This window comes from Netta rufina (genome assembly GCF_964035555.1).
Source record: "Netta rufina genome assembly, chromosome: 2".
Taxonomy (NCBI): Eukaryota; Metazoa; Chordata; class Aves; order Anseriformes; family Anatidae; genus Netta; species Netta rufina.
In genome coordinates this window covers 57,140,279-57,161,154 of record NC_140124.1, presented here as the reverse complement: position 1 = coordinate 57,161,154, position 20,876 = coordinate 57,140,279, and the positions used below count along the sequence as shown (strand labels likewise).

The window sequence follows — 20,876 nt, the reverse complement described above, 5'->3', positions numbered from 1 at the left end:
AAGCCAATGGGCACAGCATGGCTCACATGCATATTATGGTTGTTCTCTCTTGCCCCCCAAATGAGGTGGCACTGTCCAAAATGCTTAGTAGGCACTTACAAATCTATGGTAGTCCCAGACTCTGCCCAGGCACTGTCTGTGAGAATGATAGCTGGCTCCCACTAACACTGTGCTTGGGACCATGCTAACTAATTAGCTGCACAGCCTACTGTATGCCAATGCCTATGTTAATTAAAGGTCTTACTAATACTCTTGTTACTATTACAGTAATACTGTGTTCCACTTCAGTGCAGAGCTGAGAATATAAGGGTGTTTTGTCAAAAACTACATGAGCCTCACAGTGCTCATTCAGAGAAGGACATGGGTCTTATCCAATTTACAAACTAGGTGACTGTGAGATCAAAAGACCATACAATTGCTTTCTCGCCAATGAAATGACGGTAAAGAATAGCCAAGGCAGCAAGGAAGCCAAGAAGTAAAAGACAGCCAAGAATGAGGAATGAGACTTCTGATTCTTATTGCTCATATTTGCTGGACTACTACCTATGATGTTAAATTACTCATCGCTCTCCCAGGGAAGGAAGACATGCACTCACAAGAAAAGCTGTGTCTGAGAAAAAAAGGGTTATCAAAGCATTCATACACTCATTCAGAAGAGCCAGCTAATTGACAAAAGTACGTGTCTGTAACGCATTTTCATGTGTAGCTAGCAGATCTTCTCCCTTACATGCCACTTCAAGAATTCTGCATGGGGAACACTGAGCTGCTCAGTATAATGTAAAAGACAGGCCTCATTAACTCTTGGACATCTTCTCATTTCTTGGTCATAAATCCTATTACCTTGTATTACAAACTGCCATAAAACTCACAGAAAAAAAGATAATTTATGCTCAGTGTACAGAAGCTAATGTTTCTGTACTCCTGAGAAGCACACTACCAGAAAATGAGAAAGTATGTATGTGAAACCTTAAGCCATTCGTACTGAGCATGGCTAGCATGATAAACATGACTCTAAGGGCCTAATGCTCTTCAGCCAGGGTATATTCTAATGGTGATTGATATTACTAAAATTTCAAGCATAAAATGTATGGACTGTTACATAAAATATCCTGCTCATAGAAGTGATTACTCCTTATTAAGAATTCATGTTTCCTTCCCCTATACGATCCTTCCCCTCCACTATAGAAAGAAATGAGGTGACTATTCAGTGCAGAGAAACTCCCCCCCGGCCCTCACCTCCCCACTTCCCCCCCCCCCCCCCCCTTTTTAAATTTCAATCATCACATTAGACAGTGTTTTAGAGGAAGCATCACCTCCTGGAATTCTTACTTAGTCTCCCTATTTCTGCCTCCAGAGTGTTCTTCCTTGCAGCTTTCTTTGCTTTCCATGCCACGTTTCCCAATATGTTTAAAAAACTTGCACTGTCTACCTATAACCCAAGAGACTCCTGCATAGAAATATGATTACCCTTACATTTAGTACATGGATAATATTATTGACTAACAAAAAAAGGGCTTTGTTGACCTGGTCCTCCTTGCTTGTTAGTCTGCAGTGGATTCAAAGTCAGGCATTGTCTTTGCTGTCTTTCTCTTTCATCCTGAAGACTTCCATCAAGACTCCAACCATGTTTCCTACAACACTGTGTACCTTTACAGGTGTATTAAATATAGATGTATTTTTTTTTTCTGTGACCTTCTATATCAACATTCTGGTAATGATATAGAGTAGTTCTAGAGATAGGGCTTAGATATAGAGGGCAAACCTTTTAAGGTCATTAATCTTAATGCTGACATTAACACAAAATTGCTTTTTCACTGTTGGTTTAAACTTGTCGCTGTCAGTATCTTCAGCCAACCGTCATGGTACCTCCAGATAACAGTATTAATCCTGTATAGTTTAGATAAAAATCAAGTGAGTAGTTTACACATGGGGACAAACAGGAAGCCTTAGCTTGGAAGTACTCTTTTTTTCCTATGGAGTAACTCACTGAGTCATCCCCTTAGTTTCCGTATTAGTAGCTAAATATTCAGCAGCTTGATTTGCTATTCCTCTTTGTATCCCTCCTAGGGCTGTTTTGGGATTACCAGTTTCACTGCTCTATCTAAGTATTTTAGCCTCTGCCTAGGTACACATGATATAGAACCAATACTAATCTCCCGCTATAGTGAGCCGAGGGCTAATGTTATTCTGAAGCAAAAATATGGTTATATTTTCCTCATATATCTTATCCAAAGAATCCAATAAAGATCAGATTCTTCTTACCCAAGAGAGAAGGATTTCAGCTCTACATTTTATAGGAGAAGCAAGATGCTCTTAACTTTATCATTTGCATTAGCATTCGGATCTCAAAACTTTGCTTCATTTGTTGCACAGTTTACATACTTGTATTCAAAAAGTCAGTTGGTCTCCCACTGTGTTCAACTCCCTCCTACCTTGATTTTAAAATTACAAACAAGGGAAAGGAAAGAGAGAGAATGCCGTGACTGTGGATGTTTACAAGAGAAAAATACCATGTTGAACTTCATAGGAAAAAAAAGAGTACTTCCAAGCTAAAGATTCCTGTTTGTCTCTATGTGTAAACTACTCACTTAATTTTTATCTAAACTATACAGGATTAATACTGTTATCTGGAGGTACCATGACAGTTGACTGAAGATACTGACAGCGACAAGTTTAAACCAACAATGAAAAGCAATTTTGTGTTAAAGTCAGCATTAAGATTGCTTAAAAGGCCTGCCCTCTATATCTGCCCTTTATTCCTGAATGCTAGAAACAGCCTGAAGTCAGTTACCAGCAATGCAGATTGACAGCCAGGGATGGTAGAAAATAATACGCTGTGGAACTATCCCCACCAACAAAAAAGTTAAATGCTTCTCATACAGCACGATAAAAACAGAACATAAAAAGTTGCCAGCAATCCCAAACAGTTAGAAACCTCTAATTTCTATTTAAATACACAGATTTTTTTTTTTTTTTTCAAATTGCAAAGGGGTTAATTATTCATTGAAGACTCTTCTGAAAGCAACCTTATGCATGACTAGGAAAACTTTCTCTAGGGAACCTGCTTTGGCAGGGGGGTTGGACCCGATGATCTCTCGAGGTCCCTTCCAACCCCTACAATTCTGTGATTCTGTGACATTTCAAAGTCATAGAATCATAGAATCATAGAATATCCTGAGTTGGAAGGGACCCTTAAGGATCATCAAGTCCAACTCTTGACGCCGCACAGGTCTACCCAAAAGTTCAGACCATGTGCCTAAGTTCACAGTCCAATCTCTTCTTAAATTCAGACAGGCTCGGTGCAGTGACCACTTCCCTGGGGAGCCTGTTCCAGTGTGCAACCACCCTCTCTGTGAAGAACCTCCTCCTGACGTCCAGCCTAAATTTCCCCTGCCTCAGCTTAACCCCGTTCCCGCGGGTCCTGTCACTAGTGTTAATGGAGAAAAGGTCTCCTGCCTCTCGACACCCCCTTACGAGGAAGTTGTAGACTGTGATGAGGTCTCCCCTCAGCCTCCTCTTCTCCAGGCTGAACAGGCCCAGTGACCTCAGCCGTTCCTCGTACGTCTTCCCCTCCAGGCCTTTCACCATCTTCGTAGCCCTCCTCTGGACACTTTCCAACAGTTTCATGTCCTTTTTATACTGTGGTGCCCAGAACTGCACACAGTACTCGAGGTGAGGCCGCACCAGCGCAGAGTAGAGCGGGACAATCACCTCCCTTGACCTACTAGCGATGCCGTGCTTGATGCACCCCAGGACACGATTGGCCCTCCTGGCTGCCAGGGCACATTGCTGACTCATATTCAACTTGCTTATGGAAACTCACTTATGGAAAAGATGAATTAAAAGAATTAGTAGTCTTTCCAGTCCAAGTAAGCATTTTATAAGCTAAATTTGGAATTCTCCATCTTATTTCAGCTCTTCTACATGTTCTTAGAAGTATCCTAATATTAATCAACTGTGGCCAGTGAAGTGCTGCACCCATAGACCAACCGTATGTGAGTTACTCCTCACTTCCAGATTTTAACCAGTTATCCTTCAGCCTTACTTCCCCCTCACTCTGCTGCCTCTAGCCATGTAGCATTGCAACTAATGATCACAGTCATTCCTGGCCATACTGGCAAATGAGCTCCTGTGCCTACAGTCTTTCCTGCAGACACAGTGCTTAAAAGTTGTTAATACAGCATTTGCCCCTGTGGATTTAAATCTATAATCTCATAGAACCTTATTAACTCTTTTCTCAAATTACAATAAAGCATGTGTGGTGCAGGGTTTTGTCAAATTTATCTGTGAATGTTTTTTATTTTAATGAAATACGCTGTCTAAGGTAAAATGGAAAAGCTAGTTAAGTGTCTAGAAACCCTGACATCAGGAAAAACATATTTCCAAGCAAATGAACTGCTGTTAGAGAAGACTCTTTGATGCTTAGATTTGCCTTTAATTTAAAACTTAGAAGCAGAAGCCCTGCAAGATCTTTTGACTGTGTTGTTTTATGAATCAATAAATGGAATAAGAACTGAAACCACACAAAAAAATACATCTTAAATAAATTCTCTTGCTGATCCTCACTGGATCCACATCATAATGAACTGCACCACTCAGACCACACAAGAATTCTGCCTGACACGTTTGTCAGGAACTCCCTCGTATCTTCATCTTGTAGCTTTTGTTTCTCATACTGCAGATGTCTGTATTGCTACTCAACATGCAAAGGGCTGCATGCTAAATTTAAACTTAATGGAACCTAATTAAAAAGTTTAAAGACGTTTTTTTTGTTTATAATCAGAATCCCAGACATACTCAGATTCAGCTTTCCTCCTATTTTAAACAAACCTATCCTGACCAAACTAAAAATGATCTTTTCCAAGGCAGGAGTGCAGAGCATATGATTTGTTGTCCACTGCTCTGCAATATATTTTCAATTTAGGTTGTGTCCCTATAGATTACAATTAAGAAGATGAGAAGTTAATAGTGCCAGACCTACAGGGTAAGGGGAGATGGAAGGTCAGGTGTATTATGAAGTGACTTTTAACAGCACTTACAGGTTGAAGTAGGTAAATCAGCGAGCACTCCTGGATAACTATCACTGGAAAAGGAGTGATATTTGTTGCATGAAAAAGTGTTTCCACTGATGCCATTATTTGGTCAAAGCGTCCTCCAAGTCCACCCAAAGTCACAATGATATCAATCTGAAAGATAAAACAAAAACAGTCAGAGAGAACAGCCACCAGGATACTTTCACAAGCGATCTCTAGACCCTGAAAATGAAAAATAGAATCACTTTGTGAAAAGAAAAAAAAAAAAAAGAAAAAAAGAAAAAAAGACAACTACCAACTAGACAAAAGTAAATCTCAAATACAGACATTTCACCCAAGGAATAACGCCTTTAAATTAAAAAATATTTAGATCAGAGGTTAGGAAGAAATTTTTCACTCAGAGGGCGGTGAGGCACTGGCACTGGTTGCCCAGAGAAGCTGTGGATGCGCCATCCCCATCCCTGGAGGTGTTTAAAGCCAGGCTGGATGGGGCTTTGGGCAACCTGGTTTGGTGGGAGGTGTCCCTGCCCATGGGAGGTGGGTTGGAACCGGATGGTCTTTAAGTTCCCTTCCAAGTCAAAACACTCTATGATTCCTTCCATTACTGGTAAACTTCGGAAGTGGGACATTGCAGCCCAGGCCTGTGACAGAGACTGGAGCACCCTCTTGCTTGAGCCCTAGGCCCGCAGAGAGCGTGGCCTGGCTGCTGGCCACAGCCTCGGAGCCCGCCTGCTGTGGCTGCTGCGCTTAACTCTCGATCCTCTCACGCTCCAACAAGCCCCTGCATGCTCTTTATTTTCAATAAGCAGAAAGGGAGTCTTCAAAAACCTTGGTTAAGAGCTTTCAGATCCTTACACAGGTTACTGAGTGTGAAGTATTATTATTATTACTTCCATAATGCAGATCAGTTTTGTTCAGTAATTGTAATTTAAAAAGCTACCACTGAGTAAGCCATATCTGGAGCCCTAACACAACGCGGCTCTAAAGCTTTTAGAAGCTGCATTGACAATAGCCATCTGTTGAAGTTTCCAGCTTTATAGGGCTTAAGTCTATGGCCACTGTGATTACATGAAGTTTTACTCAACCCAGGAGTCACATAATGGTGCTCTGTGTATCTGAAATGATGCATTAATAACATCGGCTTCTATTTTTATTACCAGGGCTAGGACTTTATGATTCTGTTGAATATTGGTTTGCATGAAAATTAAGCTCTTTTCCATTTGGTGAAGTTATACCATCTTTCTCATCACTACCAGGAAAACACTAGAAAACCCAGGCTGAATCAATATAGCATGTTATATTAGCAGCAAACATTTAAAACAATAATTATTATTGTATTGCAGAGGGCACATATTTTCTGTGTGGATTACAGATCACACAAAGCAAGCACAAGACTAACAGAGTTTGAATGGTAGGAAAACCTAGCTGTAAACAGAGACAAAACAGCAAAAGGTAGAAAGCATGTGTCCCCAGCTAAGCCATAATATATTTCCCATTTTATTGATGCCACTGTAGAAACAAACTGCTTTTGTTTGGCTGCGGCTGACTGTGATTAAAAAAGGTGGATCAATTCTCTGAAAACGGTAACACTGAAAAGACCCACCATCACCAGTTCCCCACCAGTCAAGTACCAGTAAAAATGCCCCCTACCCTAATGGAGGCCATAAGAAAAATCTGCTACATTAACCTGAAACCACAATGAAGTTAAGGGGGCTTTGCAAAGGATGAGTAATTCACATATAGTGTTTTTCTTGTGAGTAATGGGACTGGAGCTTAAATATTAGCCCAGCTGATCCAGCCTTCAAAAAGCTGAGCAGTTACTGTATAGTTTCCTGGTATATATATCTCACCATATATTGTTTTACCTTGTTTGTTTCAGCTTTGATGTTTTCTACAGTTTAATGTTAAGAATGAAGGAAACAGAGTTCACACTGACTGTTAATTAAAATGATGCAATAACATTCTGAATGTGTCGTCTTTGCCTTGTAAAACTGTCAGCACGTCAGACAAGTTCTGCTCTATTATTCGCACACGTGTACTTACCACGAAGTACAGGACATATCGGAGACAATGAAGTGCTCACTGACTGCATCTTTCTGTGATATTGTGTGACTACTACAAGTTGAAGAAAAACATAACCAAAAATACTTCTGCATCTTAAAGTCTGACAGAAGTGATCCTGAAATCCTACTCTTTCTTCAGTAGCAATAGCAAAATGAACTTTGGGATTGTTGCCTTCAAAATCAGAAAACAAACTCAGTCTAGCATGGAGTAGATCTGTTGATAAGACATTCATGAAAACAGAGGTTTGGGGTCGTGGCATGCTGGGAAAAGGCTAATAAAGATGCCCAGAAAAGAAATGTAACTATTATACAGGGTTTGCACAGTTTTGTGAAAATGAAAAATACAAGTATGTGACAGGTATGGAAACAAAAACAGACAGAGCGTCCAAGGGACAGGCAGGGAGAAAAGCTAAGTTCTGCACTTGTGTGACAGCAGACAGACCTGCCTTTCACCAGAGAGTTCTGGCAGCAGTGACAGGCACACAGACATTGTGGGACTTTTAAAGACTCTGTTTGAGGGTTTAGATACACACACTTAGTTTATTTAACAAATACACAAAAGGTTTAGTCCAGCAAAACCTTAAAAGCCTTTTCATCCTAAAACTATCACCTCCATTTGAAAAAACAAGCAAACAAAAACCTCAAGCTAACAAAACAATCAGCTCCTTCCCTGCAATCTCTGCTCCTCTCACTCCACCATGCACTTAAGAAAATGGATGCACCATGAAAGCATATACACGACTCTTGGCCATCCCAGAACGTAAGACAAAGTAAATACCAAAGCACAGAGCATTTATAGATTCACATACTTCAGAGAAAAGGCCATTCATTTTTCTAGTATGATTTCCCATATAACACAGGCTACAGAATTATACCCAGCTACTGCTAATCAGCTCAGCAGGTAGCATTTGACTAACACACTATACTTCAATTGAAATGTCCATGCTTCACTTAAACGTCCTGTCAGCAGTCCCTTTACACAATTTGTTTTCATACCGTGCTATTCATTTCCCAAAAAAAAGGATATAAAATTCGAAATAACTACAAAGAACAGCTTAGATCATTTCAAGCACAGTGTAAAGGGGGCCATATTCTCTTAGACTATCTAAAACCTGACTTAAATGAGTTGCACAGCATTTTTAAAGGCTATCAAGCTTTAATTTAGAAAGAGTTGAAGATCTAAGGGGGGGGATTCAGTCATCTTCAAATGATACTTATACATTAGCATCTCTTGGAAGGGTGTTAGAAGTTGCTACCAAACACCAGGGAAACATCAGGTTAACATCAGTTAAACGGAGAGGGTAAGCATACAGAAAGACTGTACATGGCAATTCAGACACTTGCTTGTTTCTTCTCCCCCTAAGGTCTAATTTAGAGCAGGCTGTGACCTCGGGGAGCAGAGGCTGCCACCATGCCAAACTACTCAGCCTCCCGCTCCCACTCTCAGGGACATTGCTGAAATGCGCAATTTGCTGTAAACTGGTTGCAGGCTTGCTAACCACTCTTCTGTGACAACTGGTCCTGCTTACATTCCTCTTTCTGGCACGGATGGATTAAATACAAAGAGGATTTTCCTTATAAAATTGATGAGCGCATATTTGAGGAGAAGGGTTGAAAGGACAGAGGAAGCTGGGCAGTGCCCAAGGTAGGTGAAAAGAGTACAGTATCTAGCTTGTAATGTGAGCATCACCATGACATCTAAGAGCAAAGTCAAAGGCTCAAGCTGACAGCAAAGGATGCCCATTCTTTTCAAAACTGTGCTCATTATCTTCAAATTCTCTCCCCAGGGCAAGGTTAGGGCTCTGGACAGACAACTCAAAGGACTTTCTTCCACACAAGTTCAGTTTCAGCCAGACAATTTCCAAACAAACATGCCCGAGTCTCAGAGGAGTGACTACATGAAAGGGAACACGTTTACTGACAGCAAATAGTGGCACTGGAACAAAGAGTGAAAAAGACCACCCCTAAAGGAAAGAGCAAAGGCAAGAGTAACTGAGATGTTGTAAAAGCTCTGGAGCTATAAATAAAGCTTCCTCCCTCTGAGACCATGGAAATCATCAACTGCTAATACCCGAGAAATTTCTATGCCAATTACAGATCTGATACCACATTTGATTTGAACACCGCTTCCTTTTTTCACCTTCTCACTTCACTGGTATCTTGTCACCCTTCACAATCTTTCTTCATTTCCTACCGTTCATAAGCCTATTGCTTTAATTTAAAATACTGGAGGAAGATGATAGAGAGAATTAAATTACTGTAGCAGCATGAATATATTGAAGTATATTATATGCTGAAAAGTAAACCATTAAGTTGTGGTGTGAATTCTATGTTTATATTCCTTTATTATTACAACATGTTATTGATTTCAATCAGTTTACAAAAAAAGCCTTTTTTGTTCATAAGACAATTTTGATGACTCAGGATGTGGTTTGAAAATCCAGATGTATCCTTTCTGGTCTGTACACTGGTTTTAGTAACACAGCAAGCATTTTTCTTGATAATAAATGAGCCAGAGTAGATTTCAGCTCGTTCTCCCATAGGTCTATTAGTTCTTTTGTGCTAGCCAGAGCACAGTAATTTTTTTTTTTTTAAATCATCCACAAAATTGCAATGTAAATTTAATAAATGATTAAAATCCCACAATCAACGTCAAATATATAGTAAGATATTGTCAGTTTTAGTTGATTATATTGGCTTTCCTTTTCAATGTTTTACATAACGGGTATGCCATTCATTTCCTACGGGAATGACATGCACAGTCACACAGCAGCATCTGAACTTTGCTCAGGTGGGATACTCTTTACTCTAGCAGAAATGTGCTTGTTGCTTTAGCTGTCTGACTCCTCACGGGAGCAAGAGCTCTCAGCAGAAGGCTGTCATCCTGTCTGTGTGCCTGAGATGATAGCCTTCAATCAGCTTCATTGTCACCCCACCTAATCTTCATATTATATTATTCTAGGTCAATTGTCAGCTCCTGCACACAGCATTTCTTGCTTTTGTTCATTTTCTTACATTTTTACTTGAGTACTTTCTCTGTTTGTAACCCTTTGTATTTCAAGTGGGAGGTTAATTCTTCTAATAACAACAAATATGCAGATTGCACTTGTCTGCTTAAAACATATAACACCTGATAGCTAGATAGAAGAGGAAAAGGTAATCTTGAAATCCAGCCACAGATTGCAGGAGAAGGAAATGCTTTACTCTTAGTTCTACTATTGTCTTGTGTTTGTATCTGTGTCCTGAATGACTCAATTTCAGTGCTTTGGCTTTGCTATCTCCTACAGGTATATGGAAAGTCTGTGGATATATACGACATCACCTAGCATAAATTTTGTGGAACATAAACTTCATAACCATTGACTTTAGTTTTCTGCAAGTACGGAAGAATAACTTGTGAAATTCACGTGAAATGGATCCCAGGCAATCTGAATCTGACTGCTTGCTCTTGTGCTGAATATTTGTGGATGACCTTGATCAAGCAGTACTCCCTGTGCCTTCTGGGGAATAAGGACAGCAATTATGCCTGCTCTACTACTGCTGCTCAGCTGGAGCGCAGCTCTACAATGTGTGCTGCGTACAAGATCAGGGTCATTGGAATTCCTTATTGCCTTAAGTTTTCTGGGTGAAGTGTCCCTGCTCCACACCTTTACATGCCATTGTAAGTAGGCAAAAGTGCACTAAAACTCTTACAGTAACCTGCTCACTGAGGCTTGGAGGAGAACAAGTTCTGGTTTTGACCCTGATGTGTTTATTGTGTGCATGAACAACCAGGAACATCAATCATGCGTCTTCTGCAAACTTTACACACTCTTATTTCAAAACAGCATGGAAAGACACTCACATGTAGCAAGCTCTCCCAATTTAGCACCTCACTGCTCCCATGGCTGAACCACTGACAGAGGTGTGTAACTGACCGTGTGTGTGTTGTGGTGTCACCCCCACAGAAAAGTAAAACCAATTGTTGTAAGCTATCACGTCTCTAAGAAAGCAAGCCCTGGATTTCTATTAGCAGCAATGCAAGAGACCCTCAAAAGATTATGCTAAAATGGTCTAGAAAATCTCTTTAATGATCCCCTATTCACTTGTCTCTAGTGCCAAAAGCTGTGTTTGGCACATGCTGTGCTTTTAATTTCTTCGTATACTGCCTCCAGGAGTAAAAAAGAAATAACAAACTAACTAAAACTTCCCATCAATGAACAACTCAAGGGAGGAAAAGCGATCCTATCATCTCCAAGAGAATATGTTCTTTGTGAGCTTTATATTTCACATTTCACTTAACTCTGATTGTCAGTCTTTATTTAAAAGAAATCTGGAGCATAATCCAAAGGTAGCATTTGCAAAGTCTCCAGCTGACTGTGTATAAAACCAAAAGCATATATATTTTTAATACTGTAGTCTGTTTTCTTTCAGATTACTATCCAAAAGCACCACTACACCTGAGTGCACTAAATCTATATTTAAAAACACAGCCAACCAGCAGGTACAAAACAAATATCATCCAGAATGGCCTTCCTTCTCCTCTCCTCTGACACGCTTCCATCCTGTGCCAAGGCCAGCAGGACAGCACAAGCACAACCCACCGTGTCCTGCACCACTTGCAGCTCGAGCCAGCCTGAAGCCCATGCCAAAGGCTGGTCCCATGGGCAGGCAGAGCACTGCATGGTGAAAGGCTTCTTTGCTGGGAAGGCTCTCCCTAAAGGCTTCTATTATTTCCCCAGGGGGAACCACGGCTCCTGCTGGGGCACGCTGGCAGAGATATCCTCATGCAGGAAGGTCCCCCCCCAAGTTGGGACCCCAACGTTTAGAGACCCTTTACAGAATTATTTTCTCTCACTGTCACAAAACTTCCTTTCATTTCCCTTCACATTTTTTTTTCCACTTTTTTGTTTTTGTTTCAGTTCCTGATCAGAGAACAGGCCCAGGATCCTTGGAAAGGTTACAAAGGAGGTGAACAAATGTGTTGTATTTCCAGGCAGTGGGGTAGGTTTTCTACAAAAAAAGGGTTATTCTGTGAAATGCGCTGCCAGCAGCCCACAGGTGTTTACAACTGTACGAACAGAGAAAGCCAACTTTAACACTATGACAGATGAAATCGTTTCTTGTGGCTTTTTAAACCAAATGAGTTTTTTCTTTTAAATTCATTTTCTGCCTATTTTTATTTCCATTCTGTTACGCTAAATTTAGATAACAAACATTTTTAAAGGAAAGCATTCTGCACAGAACACAGGAAAAAAAAAATCTCCATTTCCAAAGCTATGCCTTTTTTTTTTTTTTTTTTTTTTTTTTTTTAACTTCATCTGAATAAGAGTTAACGGCTCAGGCTAGCTAAGCTCAGGCACTCTTCCTGCATATTTTAACATTTAGCAATGAAGTTTGTATAAAAGACACCATAAATAATGCGGAGCTATACTGAATCCTTACTCTCTTACAGCAACAACACCGAGGAGATAACGGTAAGTGAGATATTTGCATCTAACTAGGAGGAGACGTTAGCTCTGCTATTTAAAAAGTTTAAATTTGGGTTCATACAGTTCTGAGGATGTCCTGATAGGTCTCAACAGAGCAGTAGTATTTTCAACTGGTCTCAACATTAATCTTCATGATGAACAAGGGGATAATAGCCTGTCTTATTATTCTCAAGGGTCAGATATAAGACCTGAAACTAAAGACAGAAAAATTTCCTCATGTCTCTCAGGTCCTATGCTACAAATGGTTTCCCTTTTGAGTGATTTCACTGAATACTTGGGCAGTACAGATTTTTTTCTTTTCTTCATGGGAGTACTGATTTGCAGGAAGAAGTCCTAAATTTATACATTTGCTTCTAGGAGGCCAGTGATATTCCAATACTGAAGGAAGTAGGTTAGGATCTTGGATGCCAATTTTCCTTTTCGGAGTAGGTTCAGTATTTATAGGAGGTAAGCTAAACATAGCCTGAATAACGTCAGCTTACATTCATTACAAAACCTATTTTTTTTCCACACTGTCCTCTAGACCATATAAATATATCCATGCACTTAAAAAGAAATGTAGTGTGATTTCTTTAAACTGGAGGCGCTTGTGAAGCTGTAAACATTTTATGCTCACATTTAATTTGCACAAATACTGAGCTTTAATTGTTCAGTGTTTAACTGTTCAGTTGTTTAAAAGGGAAGCGTAACAGGTACTCTAAGCAAGCTGGAAAGATGATTCCCAAAGCCACCCCTTGGAAATATTTGACACAGTCAAATTAAAAGGTAACTGGTTAAAAAAGAACAGCACTGAGCATCAGAAGTAGGAAAGCCTGGCTGCCAGGGCAGCTCTGCTGCTAAGTCCCTTCAGTCTCTGCTGAACTTGTGCTGCTGCCTTTGTCAGACTGGGAACGCTGCATGGGCTTCCTAGGTATCACCTGGCTGCCTCATCCTCACAATATTTGTGAAGAGAATAAATTGCTCTAAGACAAATCCCCTTCCTCTCCCTTCTAGATCACTGCTGGTGTCAGCCCAGGTCCAGAAATGAGGGACAGTCAAAGGACTGCAGAAGACAAAGAGGCCTCAGGACTATAAGGCTAAACCACTTCTGTGCAGCATAACCCATACACTTATAATTTGCTACATTCCCACTACATTCCCCCCTGTCCCTCTCCCCCTCCAGGATATTCCTATCTAAGCAAGAAAAAAAAATTAAAAAGGCCTATAACAGATTAAAAAGATTTGACTGGTAATACAATTTCACTTTCTTCTGATTATTCAAAATCCAATGTTACAAAAAATGGGAAAAAATCATGAAAACAAAGAACCCCAAACCAGTAAGTGTTCTGATATGCATGACTTAAGTTAAATAAGTTTCCCTGAGCAGGAAACCTTGAAGAGATGCCACAGAAAAAGGTTAGTTTGTTGATTCACCTACTGAATGAAGGACGAGATCACTGCTGTTTAGGAAGTTCATCAATTTGTTCTCTCCAAAGCCATTTTTCTATACTTATGGATGTAGCAAACTGCTAAAGGTATTTATAAAAATACCTAAAAGCCACAAAACTGTCATTTATTCTTGACAAGCATCTCAGTCTAATAGGAAGATATCATACTTGAAATGTAGAAAATGTACTGGCTATTATAATCTGCAGTTAAAATTTGCTGTACCAGCACAAATTTCTTAATATGCTTAATTATAAAGATAAGCTTACATCTCATTAACCAAACAGGATTTCATAAAAATACTCGTAACTTATAGAGGGGACATTTCTTAACATCACAGTACTCATGTGTTAAACGGAAAAAAATAATTTCAAGTTTTCTATGAGCATCTCAAACAACGAACTGAGCTCTTGGTCCTCAGGCTGCAGAAAAATTCCTAGTGTCAAAAGCTATGGCTCTTCAAGATTTCCTGCTACAGCTTCCATCTCCAAGGCTTTGTCAGTACAAATGCAACAGCCTTTTGAGAATAATGGTATGTTAATGTAGCCCACCACTTTCCCAGCATTGAGGCAGTTACATCAGCAATTGCTACTATCGGGGAAGCTGAATAAACTCTGCTGTTGAAGGCAAAAGAGGCTGCCTTAATTTAAAAATATAGGGAAAAAAATAATCATGTTTTCTATCAAAAATAGTTATAAACAGGACAAAATTGGTGATTACAAATGGAACAGCAAGCCACCTGTAGTAACCTCATGTTCTGTATTTCAAAAAATATTTACTTCATGGCTAAACTGTGGAAATGGAAGATGGTTGTCGGAAACCTTGGATTCTGAACAGATACCACAGTCTAGCTCATGAGTAACCTCTCCATTCCCCAAACTGCCCAAGTGAACTGTGCTTTCCCCTTTGTTCTTTTCCACCCCAAAGTTTGACATGGGGTTTATCTGTGTTTTTAAACTAACAAACGGAAATCAATACATTCTCCATCAATTTTGTTCTGCTTCTGCCTTTTTTCTTTAAATTATCTTCACAGACCAAATCATGCCCTAGCAGAGTATTTAAACACTGCATAAGAAAAATTCACAGTATATGATGCAGTATGTTCTTGCAGACATCCATTTTACATTAAATTATTTAACACAAATGCCTAAGATATTTAGTGTCTCGTGATGCCCACAGTTACAGAGGAACAGGTAGACAGCCTGCTCCCTTCACAAAAGATTAGGGTGTTTCTGATATCCTTCATTACAGGAGTGTACCTTGCCATACCTTCACAACGGGAAGCTTTGAAATATTTCCACAGTAGGTTGGATGGGGTAGATGTTGCATTTCTGGAGGGTGGATTTAGACCTTAGAGTCAAAATGGTCAGCACTCAAGGATATGTCTTTATACCCTACAGGATGGATTTACCCCTGCTGAAAGTTATTATGAGATTCTACACATTAAAGTGGGAATTCATAAGAAACACTTTAGATATGGTTGTTTCTGAAGAGGATTTTACTATTAATAACTTCTGAAAATCTTTTGATATAGCACTTGACAGTGTAGAAACCTTTTATAAATGTATTTAACTTCCCTTAAATATATCTCATTTGCATTTTCTATTCTCCTCCAGTGAGGCATTAAGAAGAAAAACGCAACAGTGCCACCAAAACTGAACAGGTTTATTCTTAGCCCTGCATACAGATAGAGCCATAAACTTCAGTCTCCTCCTAAGAGCTGCACAGTCCTGCTCCATGCCAGCTTTGGTACCTTCCAAACAGCCTCTCCCTCTGTTTCTGATACTCCCTGTTCCCAAATCCTTGTAATGACCCACCAGTCCTCATTCCTAGGCTTTCCTTTAACTACCATTCCCACTGCTGTTCTTGGCACCCTGAGTTTTTTAGAAAATTAGAACCAGTGTCCTTCTGTGAAATTACCAGCCACTAATGTGAGCAGCAAAATTTCAGTTCAGTCAGGAGCTGAAGCCAGTATGTTAATTGTCACAAAAACGTCATGCCATCAAGAATGACCTCAACAGACTGACAAAACCAAAGACTGGTCAAACGGAGTCAGGTTACATCTTTTCTACATGGGATTGTTCTTTACGTCAAGAAATTCTTCTCTTTAAAATCGTTAGATCTGCTTACTATAGCATTTTCTTTTCCTTCAGGGTCTTTTTCTTCGGGTAAAGACAAACCAGGGAGTGCTTAATATGCTGTTTGAACACTACATAGCTGAAGTGGAACATCAACAGCACTTCATTGTCTTCTCTCAAGCACTTTATGAACACATGACTTCACTACATTAGGCTTAGTCTCCCTCAACAGAAAAGAAAGCGGACTAATTTTACACTTCCTATAAAAGGGCAAAGGGAAGAATGCTTGTATTCACATATAAGAAGTAATACCATAGGCTGCTGATAGAATGAGCCTTTAAATTGCAATTTTAAAATGGAAATGTTAGTATAGTATCCCTTTACTGCAATGGGTTTTTGAGAAGAGTTGCTTTGGATTTTTTCACCTTTTCATATTGACACTAATGCTTTTTTTTATCAATTGAAACACTCTAATAAAAAAACACTAAAAGGCATTTAGTTTTCAATAAAATCAATTTTTTATATCTTCAGCTCATGTAAGCAAATGAGGTGCTTTAACTTTTAAACAGAAAAGATAATAAAGCTAAATGAAAAGTCCTGGAGCTTAGCTTTAAGACTAAACGGTATTTTAGATGAAACAGTTAAAGAACACAGAGTTTGCAACTCTGAGATAAAGATAATGGCTTAAATCTATCATTACATTATGCAGATTCTCCTTGGAGCTGCATAATTGATAAATACACTTCCATATCCTACTGGAGTGTGCTGCTGTGAGCTGCCTGTGAGTGAGACCAGGGAGAGTGTTATGGAAAGAGGGCATGATAAAGACCAGGAACTGAAGGATCATCCCCAGCTGGACCACTACCATATTGGGATACCATGGACAAGTCGCTTCTGTACATCTGCTTTTTGATCTGCAAGATGGAGATAACGATGTTCACTTTTAATGTAAGATCTGCTGATCTCAAAAAAAGATACTGTAAGCAAGTCTACCATTTCTGCTAGCTCAGATGGTTTCTTGAAATAGCTTATGTTACATAAGAGAAAGTTAAGACCAGCAAATTGTATCAGACAGAAATTACTGAAAATAAGCGTACTTGAAGGTCTTGTAATGAGAAAACAAAAGTACTCACATAACTATAGAACAAAAAGTGATTAAAGCAGTAAAACGAAATATGGACATGTAAAGTTGAATAGACCATTAACAAGGTAAAAGAAATAAATGTCAGAAATAAAGACAGAGCTACTATGACATTAAAAAAAATCACATAGGGATAGGAAGGTATACTGACAGGAAAGTTGTGGGTATATATAAACATACATGCACATCTGTGTACACATGCATACACACAGTCATGCAGAAAGAGAAAGAGATATTTAACAGCCTTTAGGTTGCAAAGAAACTTCAGGAGTCAGATTCTGTTGGTGGTACTTCACTGCTTCACCCATCCAACACAATCCAATTCACAAATGAATTAGGGTTGTGGAGAGGGAAAATTAAGACCAATACTAACTAGGTCTATACGGCTTGGTACTGCTTGTCCTAACGTTCACTGCAGTATGCGATTATAAATATACACAATTAGATGACTCAGATATCACAAAATGACCCCAATACTGCTTCCTGAATGACTTGGCTAAGCAAGCCAATTATGATATTGCATTACACAATGTAAACCAGAAATGATTGACCCTGAGGATTCAGAAACTTTCTCAGAGTTTTTCTTTGAGAAAAGGGAAAAGTAATAATGAACTCAGAAAATTATACCATATGACAGAATTACTGCTCTTTGTATCAAACAAGCAATTCAAGAACTAACGAGGTGTTTTTTCTCCCAGATCTGCCTCAGTAGGCTGTTAACTCCAGCTGTACCCTTCATTGTGGTAAAGGCATTCCTAAGGCCTCTTTCCAAACTGAATTCTCCAACAACCAGTTAAATCTAAACTGACATTGCAGCCTTCTCTTCCATGGGGGCACTGGGCATCTGTCTCACTGTGTCTGTCACTCAGGTGGCCGCAGGCAAGAAAGCTGTATGACATGATTACCTTTCAGGACTCCATTCCTCTGTTCAAAAGTTATTTGTTCACAAGCAATCTGGGTGAGTGGGAAAGAAGAGGAGGAGGACAGAAGTGTGGAAATGGAAAACAAACTACCAAAACTGAATTCCTTTGGAACAAAATATTGCCCCCGTAAGCTCCCGAGAGCTCAAAAGTCTCGTTCACATAGAACTTTTGTAGAGGTGACAGATCAGAGTAGAAATGTTATCCATCCAGTGCAGCAGATAAATGATAACTTATTCTCTAACCAACTGAAGAACATCTGTTTCAAATACTTCAGCATCTCACAGTTGAATTTCATCCAGACAAACTATGTCACAAGATTTTGGATCCAGGCTATACATTGAATTTCATTTCCTAATTTAGCATATTGCTACCCAGAAAGAGCAGCCACGCACACAGCATGACTGCAAATTATTATTATTATTATTATTTATCTACTAAAAATAGACTTTCCTTGTTCAGTAATTTCAACTATAAATCATTGGGAAACAGACTTATAGTGCCTCTTTGACATGTACTCTGGTTAAGCCAGCCAGAATCAGTAAAAGTCAAAGCTGGAGATACATCTTTGTTCACCTGGAACCAGAAAAACATATTTTACCCAGTTAATATTCTCAGTTAAAAGGAAAGCTTTTATGATAGTCTTTCCTGAAGGAGAAAAAAATCCACACTATGACATGCAGGTTTGTACTTCAGGCCAAAAATGCAAATGCAGGTGAACAACTCTTTCCACTTTTAGACACTGGACCTTTCTTCTCAGATTTGTGTACTTTCTGAGTGAATGCAGAATTCAGTGACAGCTTTCTTCTCTGAAGTTATCTGCATTCTCCTCAAAGGTTTTAGATCTACGGCTAGAACAGTCTGTTTCCTTATCACTTGACATTTTCATGGCAAAATGTTTCCCATAAAGATGCCTAAATTAAGTGCAATTTTAGGTATTTATAGGGGCTGGAGTTTCAGAGAAGCCAAGTGGTTGCATCCATTAACTGAGGCCAATAAATGTTGCAAATGCGCAGAAACTCTGTTATTGGGGAACCAGGCATCAAACTAAGCACTGCATCATCAGCACATCCAAAAGTATCACTAATTCTCCTACTAATGAAGTGTACTTAACACTTCTGATCATAGGGAAAATTTGAACCCTTCTACTTTATACAGTTGTGATACAGTTTTGTGTTCTTTTTGCTTAAGCTTCGCATATTAGTTGCTTAAGTTGAGTCAATGACTTCCTGAAGCCCCTTACATCAGAAAATGCAAAAAAACAAAAATAAAAATGTATGCTTTAGTTAGTATGAATTAGCCGATGGCATCTTCTTATACTTCATGGAACAGACACCACAAAAAAAAAAAAAAAAAAAAAAAGCAGCAGCTAGCATTTAAGGAATGCAGTACTTAGTTTATAGATAACATGTCTGATTTACTTCTTGCACCTCTGAAAAACTGCATTTAAAGCTGGTCTCAACTACGTCTTAAGTATAACAGCATGATAGTGTAACTAAACTGAAGTCTTAGGTTTAGTGCGTTGGCGTGAACTCTACACAATTACTGCAATTACACTCTGGCTTGCACTTTACAAAACATCACAGAGGATTATAGTGCAATATTCTTTAACTAACTTAACAGGGTTTTACCTAGTAGAGAGATCACAGAATTCCAAGTTTACAAATAGACTACTTACTGCTGAAACATATCTGTAAGCTGTCATGTTCCCACCGCTCTTATTTTAAGCACACATTGATTATTCATTATAAAACCTCTTCTGATAGCTTAAAAAATGCCTCTGTAGATGAGATTTGATAATGAACTGAATCCAGGAAACATTCAGGTTCTTCTTCATTCTACAGGTAGTTACATTAAGAGGGAAGCACCTTACTTGTCAAAGTCAAAACAAGTCCTAGGTGTAGGTGGCTCATCAGTTCCAATCACACTCATTATCATTCATGTTCTAGGTGGCAAGACACCCTGGTGTGCTTTTCTGATGATAAATGCATAAAATTAATTAATAGAAAAAAAAAAATGAAGTACCAAAGAGCTTCCTGGCTCACATACTAACAGGTAAGAGGTGCATGAGGACCTCTCCTATCTCTGTCTATACTGATAGGGGAAAAAAAAACAACTAATGAACAACAGCATATACTGGGCACTGTGCAACAGCACTCTGACGTGTCACACGGACATACACCTCCTTCAGAAGACTAAGGCATTTCAAAACAACCAGCAAAAACTGGGTAATTATGTATCAGCCTGGAATGAGGAGAGAAGAAAGAGGGAGTGGTATTGGCATTTCCATCTGTTGCTGCCTTGTTGGAGAACAAGTGATTTCAGAAAGTCAGTGAACTTTCCTATCCTGCTACAATAAAAACGGGAAAGGAGGAGGTTTGCAATGTCCTTCCATCTTGTGTGCTGTTGCTTTCATTTTCTTATAAGCCCCTTGCCCTCACTATTGGTAAGAGGATGTAACAGCTGTTTCCTCTCAGCTCTTTTCACCCAGAGTTTGAGAGCGGAGAGGAGAGCTCAGCCCTTAAGAAGGAATGCTCCATGGGGAGAAAAGAACAGCAATCCCAAGAGCACATCTGCCATCAACTCATCATGTTGAAGTTCCTGACAAATTTTAACTTCGCATCTTGGAGAGATGAAACGAGGGCCTATGAAACAAACTATGGAAAGGGAGGGGGCACAGTGCCTCCTTTGCCTTTCCAATGAAAGGAGCAGCTGACAACTCCATATGGTTCTTTTTAAGTTTAG

General features: G+C 39.4%; 1 protein-coding gene across 1 annotated transcript in view; it reads right to left on the bottom strand.

Moving 5' to 3' along the window:
- TPK1 (thiamin pyrophosphokinase 1) overlaps positions 1 to 20,876 on the bottom strand; it is a 316,605-nt gene that overhangs the window by 104,305 nt on the left and 191,424 nt on the right. Inside the window, exon 6 of the mRNA XM_084306926.1 lies at positions 5,040 to 5,186. Coding sequence (XP_084163052.1) covers positions 5,040 to 5,186 — 147 coding nt within the window. The remainder of the gene's footprint in view (positions 1 to 5,039; positions 5,187 to 20,876) is intronic.